We start from the raw sequence: 23,185 nt of genomic DNA, 5'->3' as shown, positions 1-23,185 counted from the left end.
ACCATTACTTTATTGTCTCTCTTCTTGTTTTAAAGCATTAAGTACCGTGAACTAAGAGAAGCACAGTATAGTACAATAATTATGATCTTAATACAATATACTTACTGATTTTTTTATGAATTTAAATTGTTCTCCTTTTAATGATCGATATTCGTGCATGGGAAGATGGCAGACAGAATGATCGTCAAGGGAGCCCTGGGGAACATCTGACAACATGACATAATGTAATTAATGGATAAAAATAATTTTAAATATAATTATATAAATTTCAAAATGTAATAAAAGCCACTAAAGAAGGCTGAAGACCGCGAACTATGGTGACCGTATGTTTTCATATGTTTTTTTTTATTATTATTGAATTAAATTATCAAACTTTTTTCAAATCTAATCCAACATGCACTCTACGTAATTAAATGAAGTATTTCTTATAAAACTCTAGTACTAGCATTATCAGACATTATAAAATGTTTTCCTGTAAAAATAAACCTCATTCTCAGAGTGAATATCTATTTTAAGATATGTGCGGCGTTCGATCTCATGTTACACCCAATCTCCAATATCCAATGTCACAATAGGAAACCCCAGAAAAAGGTAACCAATGAACGAGTATCTGAATAGCTTTCTCTTGATAAGTCATCCCTAGCAAAAATGAGCCAATCACTGGGCATGCTCTGGAGTGCGGGTAACAAATACTTACACTCCAGTTTTTTTGTTTTGTTTTGTTTTTTTAGTTGTTGTTTTGGGTTTTACGTCACATCCACACAGTTCATATCACAGGTCATATCGCGACGTTCCAGCCTTACTGGTGTTTGAAGACCTCGGGTGCCCTTCCGTGCATTGTTTCAGTCACGAACGGGCACCTGAGTAGAACCACCGACGTTCCGTAAGCTAGCTGGAAAGCTTCCTCACATGAAAGAATCCAAAGTCCCTGTCGGGATTCGAACCCACGGCGGTAAAAGGCAAGTGGTTTGAAGTCAACGACCTCCAGTTAACACACTGTGCATGTAAATATGTATACGATTAAACCCTGACACATTTTCAACAGAAAGGTCCCAAAACTATGACACAATAAAAATGTATTTTTGTGATCAGACATAACAAAACTTAATAATAATGATTATGATAATAATAAATTGATGGCTCCATGCGCATTGTACAACCGGAACGCGAAAATGCGAATATGTAACAATGCGAATAAGCAAAAATGCAACAATGCGAAAATGTAATAATGCGAAAAAGCAAAAATATAACAATGCGAAAATGTAACAATGCGAAAAAGCGAAAATACAACAATGCAAAGATGTAAGAAGTAACATAACTAGGGCTTCATTTTTTACCAAGTTATTTGCCTTTTCAGCACTTTGAAAATAAATATGGTTATCCTAAATCGGCAAGTTGGATATATCAAAGTCTATATACTAATGACTTCAACACTTACTTATCAATACAAAGTATATTGCTAAGTCATATAACTGTGCCATCCATTTTTCCCAGTTATTTCCCTATTTTCACCTTGTATTGTTAACCTATTTTGGCAAGTTGGATTTATCTTAAATATTTCCTAATTACTTAATTTATATAATGATATCTTTCTTATTAGGTAGATAAATAGCTTTAATGTTTCTTTAACATTTTATGAAGTTAATGATCTCTAGGGTCAAGGTCACTGGTGTAAAAAATAAAATTAAACATTCGTCCTCATACAGCCTTTATTTAGGTTAATGTATTTATATTTAATACAGACATGCAAAGGCCTTCTTCCTTTGGGTTAAGTTTGGTGTCAATTGGTCAAGGTCACAAATGTTGAAATAGATTTTTACACTTTTACAGGTGTACTTTCCTTATTCTATTGACAGATCTATGTCTTTTATATTTGGAAGGGACATTAAATTGAGGTCTTCTCTTTTGGATTGAGTTAGGGGTCAGTTGGTGCTAAAAATACATCTTTCATATTTGACAGGAACATAACATGCTTGGTATTCTTCCTTTTAACTGAGGTAGGGATCAGTGGTTCAATGTCACCATTGCTAAATATAGGTTTGTACACTTTTGCCCATACAGTCTTTATTTATGACAGATGTATTTCATGTCTAGTAGGAAGATAACATGCATGGTATTTTTCTTTAGATGGACAGTTGAGTCAACATCACCAGTACTAAAAGTAAATTTTCACACTTTCGCCCATATAGCCTTTATTAATTGACAGATGTATTTCATATAAAATTTGGTAGGAAGATAACTTGCATGATATTCTTCCTTTTGATTGAGGAAGGCATCAGCGGGTGTCAAGGGTGACAATAATAGATTTCTACACATTTGCTTAGTCTTTTTTGTCTGTTTTGTTTTATATTTGGTAGGATAATAACTTGTAGTCTTCTTTCTTTGGATTGACTTAAAGGTCAGTTAGGTCAAGGTCACCATTGCTAAAATAGATTTTTACACCTTTGCCCATTTAGCCTTTATTTTTGAAATGGTGTCTCTCATATTTGGTAGGAAGATAACTTGCACGGTATTCTTCCTTGCGATAGAGTTAGGGGTCAGTGGGTCAAGGGCAAGGGTGTCAATATTAGATTTCTTCACATTTGCTAAAACAACCTTTATAGTTTGACTGATGTTTATCATATTTGGTAGGATGATAACTTGCATCCTTTGGACTGAGTTAGGGGTCAGTTGGATCAAAGTCACCAGTGCTAAAAATTGAGTTTTACTCTTTGGTACATTTATGGACAGATGTCTTTCATTTTTGGTAAGAAGATATCTTGCATGGTCCTCTTCAATGTCATTTGTGCTAACAGTTGATTTTTTTTTTACAATTCTTTATACAGCCTTTGTACATTTTTTAACCAATGTCTCATATTTACAAGGAACATACCTTAGGTGGTCCTTTAAATTTGGATGGAGTTTTGAGTCACTGGGTTCAAGGTAAAATTTTGCATTTATTTATATTTGATAAAGATGTTTTTCACTTTCATCAAGTGTCATAGCAATGTCTTGCCAACATACATTTCTCACAATTACAAAACGCAATGACCCTGTCAAGTTAATTGTGTTTACATTTTTTGTCATTTTTTGTCCATAACTGAGTGAATGGGTTAACATATTGAAATATTGGTTAAATTGAGCAGACGAGAATCTGAGCTGGGGCAATTTGTGTTAAACAACACGTTCTTGTTTTACATTTTAATTGCACTTGATTATTATTTCATATACCCATTTTCATATACCCTACCATGTGTGCATGATGTACAGAGCTACATCAGTACTAAGGGTGTAATACTTAAGTACCAGTACCAGTACTTGCCAAGTTATTCAGTACCATTACCAGTACAAGTACTAGATTTTAGCACGGTACTGCAGCTTTAAGAAGTAATTAAGTATCAGTACCAGTACTTTTATATATTCATCATAGATAGATTAAATACACACTATCAATCAAAAATAACATATTATGTATATTGACATATTTTAATGATTTTAACTACATATTAAAAAATGCAAACATTATTCAGCCAAAAAATTAATTATTATTTACTTTACAGTTTTTAGTTAACATTACATTTTTACACTTTTTAATGATTTGACATACTTTTTACAAACAATATTTTCAAAATATCATATTCATGTCATATCTTATTTATACCAGGCAGGTGTAATACAATGCAATCATCTTTCATTTAAAACACAACAGTATTTTGTTGCCTCTCACACCTCTGTTCAATTTATGCTAAAGTTGTAAATAACAACTTGTTATGGTGCTAAAATATCATTTGAAATAGACTAGAAGAAAAAGAAGAGGTTTGTCAAGTGTTTCATTGTTTTTGATTAAAACTCAAAATCAGTTCAATAAATATGCCTGATTTATATTTAGACTACAACTACATGTATAAATGTAAGTAACCACAAGAATTTGTAACAGAATTACCAACGTCCCCTGCCTCAGGAAAGTTTTATACGGAGCATAAAATTGTACTATTTCAAAAGACTGAGGTATGGATCTCAAGACTTTCAGTCCAAACTTATGATCAATGCTAGATCTGCAAATGCTACAATAAATTTATTACAGAAATAAAAGGAAACACGGAATTTAAAAACCTATCACGTCTGTCTTTGACCTCTAAGTGTGACCTTGACCTTGGAGGTAGGGGTGCAAGTGTTGTGCATGACATATTGTCTTATTATTGTAACTATTTGTGCCAAGTATTTTCAAAATCCCTTGAACTATGAAGAAGTTATAGATCAGACACAAATTATACCATATATCAGACTATGTTAATCTTTGACCTTGGAGGTAGGGGCCAATGTTGCGCCTGACATATTGTCTTATTATCGTAGTCATTTGTGAAAAGTATTTTTAAAATCCCTTTATCTATGAATAAGCTATGGACTGGACATAAAATATACCCTATAACAGACTATTTAGTCTTTGACCTCTAAGTGTGACCTTGACCTTTGAGGTAGGAACATAGATGTTGCGCATGACATATCATCTTATTATTGTGACTATTTGTGCCAAGTATTTTCAAAATCCCTTGATCTATGAAGAAGTTATGGACCAGACACAAAATAAACCATATAACAGACTCTGTTGACCTTTGGCCTCTTAGTGTGACTTTAACCTTGGAGGTAGGGGTACAGGTGTTGTACTTGACATATCGCCTTATTATTGTGACTTTTTGTACCAAGTTATTTCAAAATCCTTTGAATGGACCGGACACAAAATATTATTTATAACAGACTTTATTAAATTTTGACCTCCAAGTGTGACCTTGACCTTGGAGGTAGGTGACCGGTTGTTGCGCATGACACATCGTCTCATTATTGTGAACAATTTAGGCATGTATTTACATAATCCCTTCAAAGATAAGAAAGTTATGAACCGGACACGACATATACCCTCAAATAGACAATATTTGAATGAGCAAGTGCGAGGTAGGGGTCTGGTTGTTGCGCACGACACATCGTCTTATTATAACAAACATTTGTGCCAAGTTATTTCAAATTCCTTTGGTAAATGACAAAGTTATGGACCGGACACGAAAGTGTGACGGACGGACGGACGGACGGACGGACAGACGGACGCAGCCTATTTCTATATCCATCCCCCTCTTTTCTACAGAAAGGCGGGGACAATAAAATATTCGCAGATAAATCTCTTAATGATCAATCCCTTTTGATAACTGATTGCTTTAAACAGTTACACACTACAAACTTCATTTATGCATTATGGTTTCTTTTCTATAAATTTTCATGTAATGCAATTTTTTAAGTTCTGGTTTTCTATAGTTATGAGTAAGATTTAAAAACTTTTCTTTTTCACAAAAATAAAATAATACATGGGATTTACATCTTCACTTTTTTTTAGAAAAACTGATGACATTTTTTTTTTAAACCAAAGTTCCGCCTTGTAATGCAGTAGCAGTACAACTTTTTAAAACAGTAATGCAGTAACAGTAGTAGCAACATTTTGTAAGAGTAATTCAGTATCAGTACCAGTACTTGCAAAATCACTTCAGTACCAGTACCAGAAATGCAACTCTGATGTTATATATATGATCTAATAATGTATTAAACAAATAACTATACAATGTACGACGTTTATTAACCAATCGTGTACAGTTTACAAATCATGTGCTCCTCCATGCTTTCCAATGGAGTCCGCAGGGAAGATTTGTTTATTTGATTTTACGGCGCACCATAACAATATAGGTCAAATCCCCTGACATGCTGAAGCTAAGAGATGCTTGTATCCTAGTTTGGAGACCTTTCTATTGAACAAGTGTCGGAGTTAAATTGTTAAATCATTATATGACGACAGGGAACGTTTGTTTTTGCCTATGATAAAAAAGAGAAAGAACATCAAAACACTCGGCAATCTGATTTATACTCTAGAACAACACCCACATACAAATCAGATAGGCTCTTGTTTCTTATTGGAGAGGTCATCAGACCTCTCCATAGTGTTCAGACTGATTGCTGGCGGCATCCATTTTTGCGTATCTGATTGTAATGAATGAATCTCATTTTAAGCATAAAATCATTAGGAGCAGTCTACAAAAATTGTTTTGTGCATGCCCCGTTTCAAAATACGGCTTAACTTAAACGAAAAATTACCATCGAAGTGATAGAAAAATCGGAAAATATCATTTACGTTACTTAGCACTACGTGGATGTTTCATTCCGTTTAATCTTTTAAACTGTATAAATCGATTAATTTATTGTTTTCTGAATAACGTTTTACTATTTCGTGTTCCGATAAATAGTAACAGTGAACATTATAGCTACAATATCACCATGTACAATACGCCTTCGCGGTCAAGGGGTTAGAGTCGATGACTACTAAACCAGTTATCTCTCTGACGTGGGTTCGATCCCCGGGAGATTTTTTTTTTTTTTTGTAGTTTAGCGGAGAGGAAGGTTGTCTAGTACTGGTGTAACTCTCCAGGAACGATGGTTAGGAAACTACCCGCCTATATGACTGAAATACTGTTGTGAAAAGGCGTAAAATGAAACTAACAAACGAACAAACACTATTATATGACCAAGTGAACCGTGTATTGAACCCACAGTATATAAACGATTTGAACCCCAACCGTATCTTGAGAAGATGTCAGTGTCAGCCATTTTCTGACGCTTAACTTGTTTAATATATTGGTATTTATATTGATACTTATGGACGTTAGGTTAGTGAATCTATATTTGTATCGTAGAAGAGAAACTTTAAGCGTTTAAGGTAGCTCGCTACTTTCCGACCGAAATTTGACAACATCTCAGATCTTGATGATTTTTGGTATGCAAACATATAAATATGTGAGCTTTACTTCTGCAGTATTATTTTATAAATAAACAGCGTTACTATGACGCCAAAGCGCCCTCTATCGGTGGCGGTAAAATTGCGTCTTTTTGCGACGGACGCGCCCTCAGGCGCGTTCAGAGCTATGTCATCTACACATTGGATTTCGTCGGCTACAATCGCGCAATGTGTCCTCAACCGAATAACAGCCCACGAAATAGTACATGAATTTGATCCTATGAAACTCCCATACTTTGTCGGGATATCTTAAAAACTTCCATATTTAGCCTTTTCAATTTCAAATTAAGTTATCCAAGTTAAAATATAAACGTATTTGATTGGTAAAAACGCTGTAGCCCCGTAGTATTATTGCGCAATTATGCAAATAACTGCTGAAACGATTTACCGCTGTCGAAAAAGTAGGACAGCAAATTATGCTATAATTAAGGAGTAAGCTCAATAATTCATAGAAATTATAAGCAGAAAATAAATATTTCCCCATTAAACAAAACATTTTTATTAACAGATCAAAAGGTGTTCGTGACTTTAGAATAACTCGCGCATTAATAAAAGAAGAACTCTTTTCGTGACTCATATCGCGGGTTTAGCTGAATATCCAGCAGTTATTAATAAATTGGACTATAGAACAATGGTTAGTATTATAAATAATGCATGTAACAAGGGAGTTTTTTCAACACTTTACCACCATGTAGTCTTTCATGGTAATCTTTATTGAAGGAAGTTATAATATCAGTTCTACTTCCGATTCTTGTGTTTTGTTTACATAGTTATCTAGGTCACGATATGAGTGATTATAATAGCCTTCGACCAGAAGATAACACTATTCTAAAAATAGATTCTGCATCATCTGTGCTAACTTTCGGACGAGTAAATAAACCAGCGGATACTTATTTTGCTTACATGCAATTGTAAGAAAGCAAACAAGTTGAAAATGGAATAAAGTGTGAAATTGAAAGGGAAAACTAATCACTGTAGTGCTTAAGTGACGTAAATGAAAAAAAAATCTCAAAAAATTACACCATTAATTGCTGATGATTTTAACCAAAAATATTTTTAATGAGACATATCCAAGAGAAATAAAAATACAAATGACTTATATTTTATTGTCTATATGCCCACTATGATATAACACGAAGCAATTCTAATTAACATTCTCACATGTATTATGTATTATGATTGAAGTTTATTTGCATGGTTTTATTTTAGAAATATTTCGTTGACAGTTTTTAAAAAAAATATATTGCTCTACAAATCTCGAACTTGTATGGAACAAATTTTCTCTGTTATATCTTTTGTGTTGTTTTTTTTTCTAAAAAAACCTTAATGTCTCTCCGGTTGCATGTCCGTCGCATTCAGTGCTGCAGCACTTTGATTTATCAATAAACCGGTCTGTTCTTATCAATTTTCATCCGATTTCCTTCATTTTAATGTTATAAATCCGTCTTATATCAAGGTTTATTTAGTTAAACATTGAATTGAGATATCGAACTACTAAAATGATCAATAACAAACGATAATTTAGTCATCTGCAAAAAATATTGCTGTATTTTGAACATTAAATTAAGAGTTTAAAAAAGGAGGTCAATTCCGTAAACTGAACGTTACTTGCTGGTGATTGTGAACCCTACTTGTGAGTTTGCGAATTTTATCTGTACCCTGACCTGTGAGTATTTTTAAAGATTAAATGGAGAGAACGTTATTATTTAACGTATTTATTTGTTTATTGAAAGGCAAAATGGAATAATTTAGTTGTCTTTATTGCCCCCTTTCTCTTCAAAAATAATCGGAAACACTATATTGTTCATAATTTGGACATCAGAACAAAAGCTTAACATAACAATTTCTCAGCTTGACAACAATAACAGAAACATTAAACTCATACTCAAAGGACTTTAGAATTATTCCAAAAGAACTGAAAAAAAGGACTTTAAAAGCAAATGATATTACAAAAACAGTAAAAATTTCAAGACAAGAAGGAATTGAAAAATAATCTCCAATCAAGAAATGTCATAAAATCAAAACGCCTGTTCAAGATGTTCAAACATCGACAAAAGATACGTTTTTTAGTACAGATGACGTAGAGTTTAAGTTTAAACTTGGTGTCAACTTATTCCACAGATCCAAGTAAAATCTCTAACTTGCCGTATATAAGCAAAAACGCTAATTTAAATTTGCCGTAGCTTTCGGCCTTGCGGACTTCTTCAGCAGCATTTATTTCACATACAAATATATCAAACAAAACAATGGAAGTGACGTAACGTCAATGAACGACGCCCGCCGTGGCGTTGGTTACCGTCTGCCATGTTATTCTTTTGTATTAACTCCATACGGTCTATAGGTTCTTAATTTATTTTTCCACAAATTTTCTATTGTTTTTCTGTATTGTTCATTCCCGTATAGCTTTTCCAGCCCCATTATTGAAAAATCATTTACTGTGTGGTCGTTCGTATAAAAATGCGCCGCTAACGGATCGTTGTATTTGGTTCGTATTCTGGATAAATTAAGAAGGTGTCTTTGGTACAACGTATCCCCTGTTTCTCCAACATAAATATAACGTTCGCAACGCTTACAATAAACTGCATACACAACATTCGTAGATTTGCACGTGATCTGATTTCGAACCTTATACGAGGCCCCGTTCACACCAATGAATGTGTCTGCTTCAATAACGTACGGACAAATCGCACACTTTTTGGATCTGCAAGGAGCACAGGAATTCGGCTGTTGAAAAAATAGTTTATTGTGTTTCTTATGAACGAGAATGTCTTGTAGGTTATTATCTCTTCTAAATGCTGCAATTGGTGGATTCGGGAATATTTCCTTCATTCTATCTGAGGTGTGTAATTCAGGTAGGTGTTTTCGTACTATTTGTCCTACATTCGGGAGCGCTCTGGAAAAATGTCAGTACCAAGGGGATTCTTTCAGTGTTTTCTTTATCTTCATTATAATGTAATAGGTCACTTCTTTTTTTTACTATCTACTTTATTTAATTCTGTTTCAATATGTCGATCTTCATAGCCTCGTTTCTGTAACTGAGTTTTAATATTTTCTCTATGTTGTTTGTAAGTTGATTCATTAGTACATATTCGCTTAGCACGGAGGGCAAGTCCATATGGTATTGATTTTTTTGTCGATTCCGGATGAGACGAATTTTTATGCAAGTACAGGTGTTTATCTGTGGGTTTAGTGTATAGGTCTGTTATTAAAATGCCATTCTGAATCTTCGTCATTACGTCGAGAAACTCAAGTTTTTCAGTAGAATATCTTAATTCTAATTTTATTCTTGGATGAAGGTTATTCCCAAGCTCATGGAATGTTTTTAACGACTCGATACCGTGAGTCCAAAGGCCCCAAACGTCATCAACATACCGGAAATACTCAAGCGGAAGTTTATCTGTTATCTCCATCAGCTGTGATTCCCATGATCCAAGATATGTAGATGCGTAATTCATCCCTAATCGTGAGCCAATCGCTGTTCCTTCTGTCTGCGTGAATTTTCTTCCATCAAATGAAATAGTGTTATTTTCAAGGACAGTGTCCATCATATTAAGAACATCTTCTGTGGGTATGTTAGGGTTGGCACGTTGATTTAATGCACGTGCAACCGCATCTCGTGCCTCTGCCCGTGGGACACTTGGGTACAGGGCTTTCACGTCTAAACAGAAAAGAATTGTTCCTGCCGGAAGTGGTTGTTTAATATTCTCTAATTTTCTTAAGAAATCAGTGGTGTCTTTAATATATGAAGGAAGTGATGTCACATGGGCGCGTAGCTCCATTTCTACTATTTCTGCCATTTTCTCCGTAGGATGATTTCTCCCATTTACTATTGTTCTCAATGGCACCCCTGTTTTATGCAGTTTCGGATTACCTTGCAGTTTACCCGATGTACCACCAGACGACGTCAAATATCCTTTTAAATCTTTTGAAATTGATCCTTTCTTGCACATATCATCTGCCATCTTTTTCACTTTGTTTTCAATAGTTTTCGTTCTATCTTCGTTCACCTCCATATAAGTGGCATTGTCAGTCATCTCAGCCTGAAGTTTACCTCTGTAGTCCTCTGTATCCATAACAACGATACCAGACCCCTTATCCGCCGGACGTATAACTAAAGTATCATTATTTAAGAGCTCTTTCATTGCTTGTTCTTCAGTTCTTGTAATATTTGTTTTGAATTTTCTTTTTAGCCCATTAATTATATCATCTTTTACTTTCTTGATGTATGAGTCTAACCATTTATCCCTACCCGCACTTGGCGTCCACGTTGACTGCTTCTTTTTACTGTCATATTCATTTTGTGTATCGTTTTCTGTTTTCTTGTCATGAAAATACTCATATAGTCTCATTCGGCGTTCCCACCTGTTTAAATCAGTTACAAGTTTGCCTTTATCTATATTTCTCCGTGTTGGTACAAATTTCAATCCTTTTGATAGTAGAGATAGCTGTGCGTCACTCAGCGTTGTTGACGACATATTAACAACAGCTTCCTGTTTACCAGACAGCTATCTCTACTATCAAAAGGATTGAAATTTGTACCGACACGGAGAAATATAGATAAAGGCAAACTTATAACTGATTTAAACACGTGGGAACGCCGAATGAGACTACATGAGTATTTTCATGACAAGAAAACAGAAAACGATACACAAAATGAATATGACAGTAAAAAGAAGCAGTCAACGTGGACGCCAAGTGCGGGTAGGGATAAATGGTTAGACTCATACATCAAGAAAGTAAAAGATGATATAATTAATGGGCTAAAAAGAAAATTCAAAACAAATATTACAAGAACTGAAGAACAAGCAATGAAAGAGCTCTTAAATAATGATACTTTAGTTATACGTCCGGCGGATAAGGGGTCTGGTATCGTTGTTATGGATACAGAGGACTACAGAGGTAAACTTCAGGCTGAGATGACTGACAATGCCACTTATATGGAGGTGAACGAAGATAGAACGAAAACTATTGAAAACAAAGTGAAAAAGATGGCAGATGATATGTGCAAGAAAGGATCAATTTCAAAAGATTTAAAAGGATATTTTGACGTCGTCTGGTGGTACATCGGGTAAACTGCAAGGTAATCCGAAACTGCATAAAACAGGGGTGCCATTGAGAACAATAGTAAATGGGAGAAATCATCCTACGGAGAAAATGGCAGAAATAGTAGAAATGGAGCTACGCGCCCATGTGACATCACTTCCTTCATATATTAAAGACACCACTGATTTCTTAAGAAAATTAGAGAATATTAAACAACCACTTCCGGCAGGAACAATTCTTTTCTGTTTAGACGTGAAAAGCCCTGTACCCAAGTGTCCCACGGGCAGAGGCACGAGATGCGGTTGCACGTGCATTAAATCAACGTGCCAACCCTAACATACCCACAGAAGATGTTCTTAATATGATGGACACTGTCCTTGAAAATAACACTATTTCATTTGATGGAAGAAAATTCACGCAGACAGAAGGAACAGCGATTGGCTCACGATTAGGGATGAATTACGCATCTACATATCTTGGATCATGGGAATCACAGCTGATGGAGATAACAGATAAACTTCCGCTTGAGTATTTCCGGTATGTTGATGACGTTTGGGGCCTTTGGACTCACGGTATCGAGTCGTTAAAAACATTCCATGAGCTTGGGAATAACCTTCATCCAAGAATAAAATTAGAATTAAGATATTCTACTGAAAAACTTGAGTTTCTCGACGTAATGACGAAGATTCAGAATGGCATTTTAATAACAGACCTATACACTAAACCCACAGATAAACACCTGTACTTGCATAAAAATTCGTCTCATCCGGAATCGACAAAAAAATCAATACCATATGGACTTGCCCTCCGTGCTAAGCGAATATGTACTAATGAATCAACTTACAAACAACATAGAGAAAATATTAAAACTCAGTTACAGAAACGAGGCTATGAAGATCGACATATTGAAACAGAATTAAATAAAGTAGATAGTAAAAAAAGAAGTGACCTATTACATTATAATGAAGATAAAGAAAACACTGAAAGAATCCCCTTGGTACTGACATTTTCCAGAGCGCTCCCGAATGTAGGACAAATAGTACGAAAACACCTACCTGAATTACACACCTCAGATAGAATGAAGGAAATATTCCCGAATCCACCAATTGCAGCATTTAGAAGAGATAATAACCTACAAGACATTCTCGTTCATAAGAAACACAATAAACTATTTTTTCAACAGCCGAATTCCTGTGCTCCTTGCAGATCCAAAAAGTGTGCGATTTGTCCGTACGTTATTGAAGCAGACACATTCATTGGTGTGAACGGGGCCTCGTATAAGGTTCGAAATCAGATCACGTGCAAATCTACGAATGTTGTGTATGCAGTTTATTGTAAGCGTTGCGAACGTTATATTTATGTTGGAGAAACAGGGGATACGTTGTACCAAAGACACCTTCTTAATTTATCCAGAATACGAACCAAATACAACGATCCGTTAGCGGCGCATTTTTATACGAACGACCACACAGTAAATGATTTTTCAATAATGGGGCTGGAAAAGCTATACGGGAATGAACAATACAGAAAAACAATAGAAAATTTGTGGAAAAATAAATTAAGAACCTATAGACCGTATGGAGTTAATACAAAAGAATAACGCGGCAGACGGCAACCAACGCCACGGCGGGCGTCGTTCATTGACGTTACGTCACTTCCATTGTTTTGTTTGATATATTTGTATGTGAAATTAATGCTGCTGAAGAAGGCCGCAAGGCCGAAAGCTACGGCAAATTTAAATTAGCGTTTTTGCTTATATATATATATATATATATATATATATATATATATATATATATATATATATATATATATATATATATATATATATATATATATATATATATATATCTTTTGACTTAAGATAACTTATGATAGCCAATGATAAACTTTTTAAGTTGTGTAAAAAGAAAACTAACTAGTTATCTTAGACACCGATAAGATTGTAAACTATTTAAAAGAAATAAGTGGAAATAAACTTGCAAGAGTGAAAACTACGTTTTAGACATTTAACAAAAATATGCAGGAAACTCCTTAAAATGATTTATTAAGAGTGTAGTCGTGCATGTTAGAAAACGAAAGTCAAGGCATTAATGAGAATATAAAACCGTGTTTCAAAAAGCATATTGAAATCAACGGTAGGTGTAAAGCTTTCAACGTGTTGAAATACTAGTAAGTAATCTGCCAAAAAAACTGTGATGATCTGTCGAGGAGGATGGATTGATATGTGACGTTATACAACGGTCACGTCAAAACCAACAACAATGTTGTTAAACTTAATAGTAGAAACGTTTATAATACTTATGTTATATCTTAGCTTTATATCTTTTCAAAGAAAAATGAATGGTAAATGAAGATAAGATTTGTTGGTTGATAATTCCTGTCAAAAAATAATTTTCTTCCTAATTCGTATTACCAGCTACTTCATGCTGGTACATTGTATTTCCATGGAAAGTAAAAACATGATGAAGGTGCAGTATTGGTTACTTATGTAGAACTAAAAGATGTGTCATGCTCTTGTGACACAATAACTTCATATTCTGTAAGATATAATTTGGAACATAGGACAAAAACAATAAAAATCATCAAAAGTGACTCGCAAGTTATGGTTCAGAGAAAACACAAGTAGGGTACAGATCATTAAAATTGTTTTAGCAAGACGGGTACAGTTATCAGAAAGTTCGCCTCTATTTTTTAGCTCACCTGAGCATATGCTCAGGGTGAGCTATTAGGATCACTCTTCGTCCGTCGTCCGTCGTACGTTGTCCGTTCACACTTTTCAAACGACATCTCCTCTGAAACCATAAGGCAGATCATAATGAAACTTCACAGAAATGTTCCTTGTGTGAAGCCTTAACAAAGTTGTTCAAAGAATTCCATTCCATGCAGAACTCTGGTTACCATGGCAACCAAAAGAAAAAACTTTAAACATCTTTTTCTAAAAAAAACCCAAAGAGCTAGAGCTTAGATATTTGGCATGAAACATCTTCTAGTGAGTGTCTACCAAGTTTGTTCAAATAAAAGCCCTGGGGTCAAAATTGGCCCCGCCCCAGGGGGTCATTGATTTTCCCTATGTGCATATAGAAAAATCTTTAAAAAAAATCTTCTTTTAAAGAACCCAAAGAGCTAGAGCTAAGATATTTAGCATGAAACATCTTCTAATGGGTGTCTACCAAGTTTGTTCAAATAAAAGCCCTTTGGGTCAAAATTGGCCCCGCCCCAGGGGGTCATTGATTTTCCCTATATGCAAATAGTAAAAACTTAAAAATCTTCTTTTAAAGAACCCAAAGAGCTAGAGCTAAGATATTTGGCATGAAACATGTTCTAATGGGTGTTCAAATAAAAACCCTGGGGTCAAAATTGGCCCCGCCCCAGGGGGTCATTGATTTTCCCTATATGCAAATAGTAAAAACTTAAAAATTTTCTTTTAAAGAACCCAAAGAGCTAGAGCTAAGATATTTAGCATGAAACATGTTCTAATGGATGTCTACCAAGTTTGTTCAAATAAGAGCCCTTGGGTCAAAATTGGCCCCGCCCCTGGGGTCCATTTAAAAATCTTCTTTGAAAAAAACTAAATAGCTAGAGTTTAGATACTAAGCATGAAACATCTTCTAGTGAGTGTCTATCAAGTTTGTTCAAATAAAAGCCCTGGGGTCAAAATAGGCCCCGCCCCGGGGGTCATTCCTTTTCCTTATATGTGTATAGCAAACTTAAAAGTCTTCTTTGAAAAAACCCGAATAGCTAGAGTTTAGATATTAAGCATGAAACATTTTCTAGTAAGTGTCTACAACGATTGTTCAAATAAAAGCCCTTGGGTCAAAACTGGCCCTGCCCCAGGTGTGTCATTGTTTTTAACTATATGTGTAAAGAAAAAAACTTGACCAGCTAGACCTTAGATGTTAAGCATGAAATATCTTCTAATGGGTGTCTACCAAGTTTGTTCAAATAAAAACCCTGGGGTTTTAACTGGCCCCGCTCCGGGGGCCTATATACAGGTGAGCGACTTCAGGGCCATCATGGCCCTCTTGTTACTATGTTATTATCAATATTCAAAGATATCTACACAAGTGTCTGTACGGTAACACGAGGTAAGACAATGAAGTTAAGATTCAGATATGAGTTATAGTGAAATAAAACAATTTAAGGCATAAATATGCGTGTGTAATCGGCGTGTGTTGACATAAACAAAACACGAAGCGAAGAGCACAGCATTTTTGCGCATAAATTTAAAGAAGCTGTATATAGATGTATCTATAAGCAAAGAAAAAAATATTTCTTAACATGATTCAAATGTTGACATAACTTCACTCGTCTTAAAAAGTTTTATGGGTCACCCCGCCTGTTTGTACGGAACTGATGTTGAAATCTTCTCACAAAATCCGGTTGGGGTTCAAATCGTTTATATATGTCTAAATAACGCAAAGGGAGTTTTTTGGCACAAATGGCACAAATTTTACCTCAAGTTTGATTTTCTTCTAAGATTGTGGTTGGAGGCATGCAGTTTTATATACTGTTTATTCCAATAAAAAGTATATAACAGTATAACAGTATATAACAGTATATATACTGTTTATTCCAATCAAATGATATTAACATTGTTTATGTAAACCCTGGACTTAAAATTGTTTGATTAACATACTTTATATCCGTTTTGGAAAATGTAGAGAAAACGTTTCCTTATATTAAACAAAACTGTGACCGAAAATTTACTTATTGAACTTTACAAGAAACTTTTATTTTGATACTACTTTTAATATATATATATATACTTATTCTACAAAGGGAACTGAATTTAAAATACAAATGTAAATGATATATATTATTGAATTTACATTTAGTAATTTTACATTTTTTTGTAGAAAAAATATCCCTAATGCGCCAAGAAAAAAGTCCATTTCTCCGGCATATAATCTTTTAAAACATTAAAAAAGATGAAGTGTAAAACACACTTTCATTGCAATATATATGATAAATTCTATTTTGTTTTATAATTGTAATTTATAGCCATTCATTGTGTCTTTTATGCCACATAATATCCCCAAATATTTTCGAATCAAACAAATCTTCCACAGCAGCAAAATACCTCTCGCATGCTTCTTTTTAAAGAAGCAAACTTGTATAGACTTCAGTTATCCGAACCCATTTAGTCGTCTCTTACAATCACGCAGGGATAAAACAATGGCTGCAATTCTTAAGCCTCAAACATTATAGGAAATTGAAATATAATGACGATAAAAGTTAAACTTTTGTATCAGTTATATATAACAATAACAAAAAGGTTAAAGAGAACAGTTTTACTAATTTCATTTTTATGTAACTTCAGAAGTTTCATAGTTTTGAAATAAAAAAGGAGCAAAACCAAAGAAAAGCATAGCTGAATTTTGTTTTAGTTAATTATGACAGGTATGTGTCAGATTTTATAAAAATAATGTTGGTGTGTTCAGAAAACGAATTATATTTGTTATTTATCCATTGGGCATCCTTATATTTATCTACAGTCCAACCCCGTTTATTCGAAGTGCCTGGGACTGAATATTTGCTTCGAATAATCGATGGGTTCGAATAATCTAAATAAGAATATGGTGATAGACGAAAACTACTCCACTTTGACAAATCATAGCAAAACTACCTTTTACAACACACCTACTTCTTGTAATCAATTGAGAACAATAAATATTAAAGAAAAGATGCGTAAAAATTATTGTATTGACATTGAAGACATAATACTTGCATTTTATTCACATTATGTATCGTTTCGTTTAGCGCAATGCCTTGATAATGGCCGTGTTGTCACTTAAACTCATGTTCAATGTTTTTTGGATGTTTTGACAAATTTACATATACAGTATGTATGAAAATTATTGTTGTCATCTTCACGCAATAACAGTAACAAAATCGGACACGGTGCATTGCTTTTCATTTTCGGTAATTAAAGTTCATTAAAGAACACACAAAGAGTTATTATCATGATTGTCTAAATACACGCATGACTGTTGATATTTTTCACAAGTCGACCGGTCAGCGAGTCGATCTGCGCCAATTAGTCTGGCTTCGAATAATTATTAGGCTGGCTTCGAATAATAGGTGTGAAATTCTTTCATAATTGTATAATCGGGACCGTCATTTTACTTCGAAAAATAGGAGGTATTCGGATAATGCATTTCGAATAATACACTCGTATTTATATTGATTTATATAGAGATAAAAACGGGACCGTCGATCTACTTCAGATAATGCCGGGTATTCGAAAAAGGGGTTGTCGAATAACCGGGGTCGGACTGTATATTAATAACTTGAATTAAATTTTCTGAATCATTTTTGGTATCTCCTACATTTAGCAATAACAACACATTTAAGGGGTTTGTATATTTTTGAATAACTTATTGCTAAATTTAGACACTAACGACCGCTTATTCAATACTTTAATTAAAAGATTGAAGTACCAAATATATTAATCATTTCTCAAACTAATTCGCTTGAGATAGAGATGTTTTATATCTTTAAATCTTGTTCAGATAAATGAAATTTAATCATTTAAAATTTATAAAACACTTTCTTAGCCACGATTTACAGAAAAGCAAAACACTTAGTAATGCAAAATCGTACTTTTATATTATAAGTTTAAGAGTGGAAATAAGTTATAAGATTAAAACAGCGCTAAATACAAATAGTTAATGATTTTTCGCGTAATTCACATGCTTGTTCTGGGTGAGTTAAATTGTGTCAGCAGACATTTCACTATCGATTCTAACAAAATATTTAACATATTTAGAATTATTTTTTTAACAATAAACATCATTCGACCAAACTTAATGTTATCTAAACTCATCAGTGCTATACCTTTTTGTCGAGTGTGTCCATTTTTATAAGGTTTGAACCAGCTTGGCTACAAGTTTTCAGAGCGTCTGACCAGGTTTTTCTTTTGTTAGTCTCGATAAGGTAACAGAAGTGGCCAGCTCTTGTCCAGGCACTGGGGCAACCCAATGCACCAATCGGACTAACTTTCACTGAAAATTGGAGAAAGACTTATCACTTTGCGCAAACTTTAACGATACTTTCATTACAGAGTAAAAGTGCACTAGATAGTATTACATGTACAATAAAAAAATTAAAACCACTTGCATTTTATGTAAGAGTAACTCCCATTGACTTTTGGAAAATACACATTACAAAAAGTTAGGGTTATGATATATGAAAAGGAAATGTCCTACTGTCATTTTCTTTGCTGCAAATGTAACTTTCCTTGTTTGTACAATTCAGATCTGCGAGAGAGCCGTTGCTATTTGTATAAACACAATTTTCCTGACCTCCTAAATTGTTAGGTTCCTGTGCCCAGAATCTAAAAAAAGTAATTTGGAAATCTAGTCCAGTCAAATTGATCCTTGTATAAAAGGAATTGTCGAATACTAGTAAACAATGAATCCACCGAGGTCAAAAGTCTAACAAATAAATATTTTAATTACTTACATTAATCAGCTGGGATACATAAAACAGAAAAATGTGCAAAAGAAAGTTAAAACATATACTCAGACATAAATTGAAATCGTATAATTGAAAATATGATATTTACGAACAAATTTCGTCACAAAAAAGTTGGGATTATAATTTGTTATTGTATCAGTAACTATGATCCTTACACCAATTTTTTACTAACTGGAGTTCCGTCGGTCCACCTGTATTGGCCTTCCGTCTGCTTGTCTGTCATACCTATCCACCATAACTGTGAAGTCAGCGATATTAACGGTAACTGATGCCTTATGTAATCCTGTGTTATAATATAGTATTTAGGTTTTATAGTTTTTGCTACATCATATCAATTTTAATAGAGTGGAACGAATAAAACTTTGTGGATGAAATCGGATCATAAAATGCCAAACTGAAAACGAAACACAATTATTTTAATTTCACAGGGACAATTTAATTACAATTAAATTAAGATAAACATGCAAAGTACAAACCAGCTCATCTTGAGATTCTATATAAAGAAGATGTGGTTTAAGTGAGGCCACAGATGCTCCCGAACACTTTTCTTCAGCTTTTGTCCAGGTTAGCATGCTGAAAGGATCATCGTGTCCGGCCGGGAAGTGATAACATCCGGTGCTGTAGTTGAACCATCCCGGCAAGCATGTACCTTCACCTTAAATAAGGTAATGGTATGGTGACTGATTTGTGACATGTCTTATGAGCGTGTTTTAAGGAGCAGGGGACATATCCGAATGATGGCCCTGGTCAAATTTTTTAATAACTCCGACATGGTGTTTTGAAGGTACTGGAAACATCTGGTATTTCTCTGTCATTGTAATTCTTTCTTGTTTGTGTGTAGGAAATGAGAAGTATTTTTGGGTTTTTACCCGAAACTAAGCATTTTGGTAGCTTTGTATGTATTTGTGACTCTCCGAATGGAGGTGAAAAAGTTGAAAATCAAGCTTTGACAGTTGGCGCCAAACAAGTAAAAGATTTCAGATGAATTTTGTGAAAAATCTAAACTATGACAGACACTTTATTTGTCATTTTTGACAATGCCATTGCTTGCACTGCGTGTTAGAGATATTTTAAAAGGATTCTGGTGTATGCTGCACCTTCATGAAGATTGTCCATATTGGTATATTTTAGGTGTGATTTCGGCTTGGTGGGGGTAAATATAATGATGACTATTTCTATAGAATAGTCTCTGTTATTTGGGGAACAACTTATACCCTGCCCTGGTTATAACGTAGGTACTGTATCTACGTCATATCCTTTTAACTCTGGCGTCGAATGTTGTAACAATGGAAGAAATGAATTGTTGAAAAAACCCACCCGCCCTCCTCGGTCAATTATGAGTGTGAAGTGTCAAAGATTTGAGCTTTAATTTATTACTAGCGTTAGCTTGTTTCGTTGTTTCTGTCCTCATTTGATATGTTTTCAGATTAGCCAACACAAGCGACGTGTTTCAAGACAGCTAGCCCTACTAAATACCACGGAAGAGGTATCTTTAGGAAAACTGCTTGGACCAAAACCACCAGCAGAGAGAATGCGACAACGGTGCGACTCCAGAGATGTGTTCTATGAACTTTCAAATACTAGATTTCACTTGTTGTGTCTGCTAAATTTTTGCATTTTGCGGCCGGCGAATAGACATTTTGTGATACTGGCTATACTAGTTTCTGCTTCCCATAATCAATTTCGCGCAACAGTGTCAATGCTGTGTTGTTGCTCATATACATTTGTGAAAATTGACTATTTTGTAAATGAAGAATTGAAAGACTAGTATTGCTTGAACAGCTTTGATCAATGATTTTCTAGAACATACTGTTCCAAAAAGCTAAACAGTTTGTCATTTGCTTGTTTTGATTTTGTGTCATTTGTTTGCTTTGCTATGGATGCCCTAACAGGGTTTTGTATGCCCGGTATCCCAACCTTTTGGCTTTTATTAATGGAGTCGTGGCCATAAAATGCCAAAGATTAACTAAAACATTACGCACATATGCCACTATGTATGACTATAAAATAAAATTAGTTAAAGTATGATATTGTTTTGTTGTTGTCCCAAATAAATTACTGTCAGCCATTTTTTAAGGAGCAATGCATTCAAACTTTTATTTTTTTGAATGTATGTCATATATCATTAAATAATGCTGTGTAACTGGTTATCTGCCTGTAAAACAGATTTTGAAATATTTGGAATTGTGTTCTGGCCACACTGAAAATCAAAATTGTTCATTTTTAGGTCCCCTGCCCCCTTTAGGTGCAAACATGCGAAAACTCAAAAATCTTTTCTGGATTTCATGGAAACCTGCCAGGCGAAAACACGACAAATTGTAACTTTATCGCGTTTTCGCCCCGTCAGGCGAAAACGCAACACATTCTGTCTATTGTGTTTTTATCATATTAACCGCGGCGCAGGAGTGTTATAAATAGAGGATATTTGTTTAGTTCAGTTGTAAGATCGGAATATATTTCAACGAGTAAGCACCAAAAGGTATATTTCACGAGTGGCGCAGCCACGAGTAAAATATTTTAACGAAGTGAAATATATTTCACTCTTACACTAAACAAATTTTCTTTTTATCATATGCAAAGAAACGTTTAAAAAGACAGTATAACCTTATACTAAATGAAGAGCGCGCCAAATATTAATATAACGTGACGTCATTTACGACGTTACGTTAATTAGTTGGTTTCCAGTACTGTGCACGCTGGTATTTCACTGAAACAACGTAACGGTTGTCAAAACAAATTCCAAACATTGAAAAATATGAAATTGATAATTTCACTGTTTCAAACATTGAAATACAAAAAATGTATCAGTTTTATATTTTCTTTTGCTTTTCAGTGGATTACTGATTTATCCGTGACAATAATATTTGATAATTTCACAGTGAAAATTATCAAACATAATTTCACACTTTTTAATGATGAGACTACTTTTTAAGATTTTCCCCATGTGGTAACTCAATTTTGATTTTATTATTGTTGACAATTCTGACATTGTCAGGGAAGTTTAGAGAAAAGCAAAGCTGAAATTGATAAATAACTGTAATTTTCAAAAGTAATAAAAAAGAAGAAAATTTACTTTAATTCATTCAAATTATTGATCACCAAATGTCGTCTCTAAATTTTTGTTTCAATTTTTCAGTTTGAAAAATACAATTCTTTCCACATGCAAAACTGCTCTTGATGACATTTGGGCATATTTAAGTATCCTACGAGCAATAACTGCCTAATAACTTGAAAAGCTATGACAGACATCAGCCCGAAGAATAAGTAAATAACCCAGCGTTCGTAAGGCAGCCTTTCAAATATTCCATGTTTTCCAATTTCCTAGCCGCTTTTTGAATGTTTACACCTCTGTCAACACTTATTTATTGTCTGTAACAATCCTTAAATAAGTTTTCTTTCTTCTAAAAAGATGTTTGACGATAACCCTCTGAATCAAACACAATTATTTTCCTCCCGTGAAATACTTAACAAAGAAGACATGGCCTTGAGGGCAATATGCAAGTTTACTGACTGGTTGGTCAGACTGAGGAAGGTATATGGCCCAAAGCGCAGCTGAATTTTGTTTTAAAAACTATCTAGAATGATAGAAAATAAATCCGAACATCTATTTCTTTAATTCAGTCATTCACGCTTTACAGACGTTTAAAGTGTTGATTACGTGACGTCACAATGTAGCGTAAAACATCGCATGCAAAACAAGACGCATCTATTAATAATAAATATATTAGTGCGCGCTGTTTTATTGCAGTTGTGTAGCAAGCAAGGGGATTCGTAACATTTTTTTGATAATGAAATTAAATAAAAAGGTTATTTTTTCGTTTTTCGTGAAATATGGTATATATTTTCACTCAA

At 34.2% G+C, this 23,185-nt stretch overlaps 1 protein-coding gene across 1 annotated transcript in view; it reads right to left on the bottom strand.

Moving 5' to 3' along the window:
- Positions 1 to 23,185, bottom strand: part of LOC132722631 (C-type mannose receptor 2-like) — a gene marked incomplete at its 3' end in the record, with an annotated part of 44,559 nt that overhangs the window by 1,671 nt on the left and 19,703 nt on the right. Inside the window, 4 exon segments of the mRNA XM_060707154.1 lie at positions 18,692 to 18,858; positions 19,063 to 19,190; positions 19,489 to 19,616; positions 19,810 to 19,988. Of these exon segments, the coding sequence (XP_060563137.1) occupies positions 18,692 to 18,858; positions 19,063 to 19,190; positions 19,489 to 19,616; positions 19,810 to 19,988 (602 nt within the window).

Source organism: Ruditapes philippinarum, unplaced genomic scaffold (genome assembly GCF_026571515.1).
Source record: "Ruditapes philippinarum isolate M1 unplaced genomic scaffold, ASM2657151v2 ctg993_1_1_1_1, whole genome shotgun sequence".
Taxonomy (NCBI): Eukaryota; Metazoa; Mollusca; class Bivalvia; order Venerida; family Veneridae; genus Ruditapes; species Ruditapes philippinarum.
This window is presented reverse-complemented; position numbering and strand designations above follow the sequence as displayed.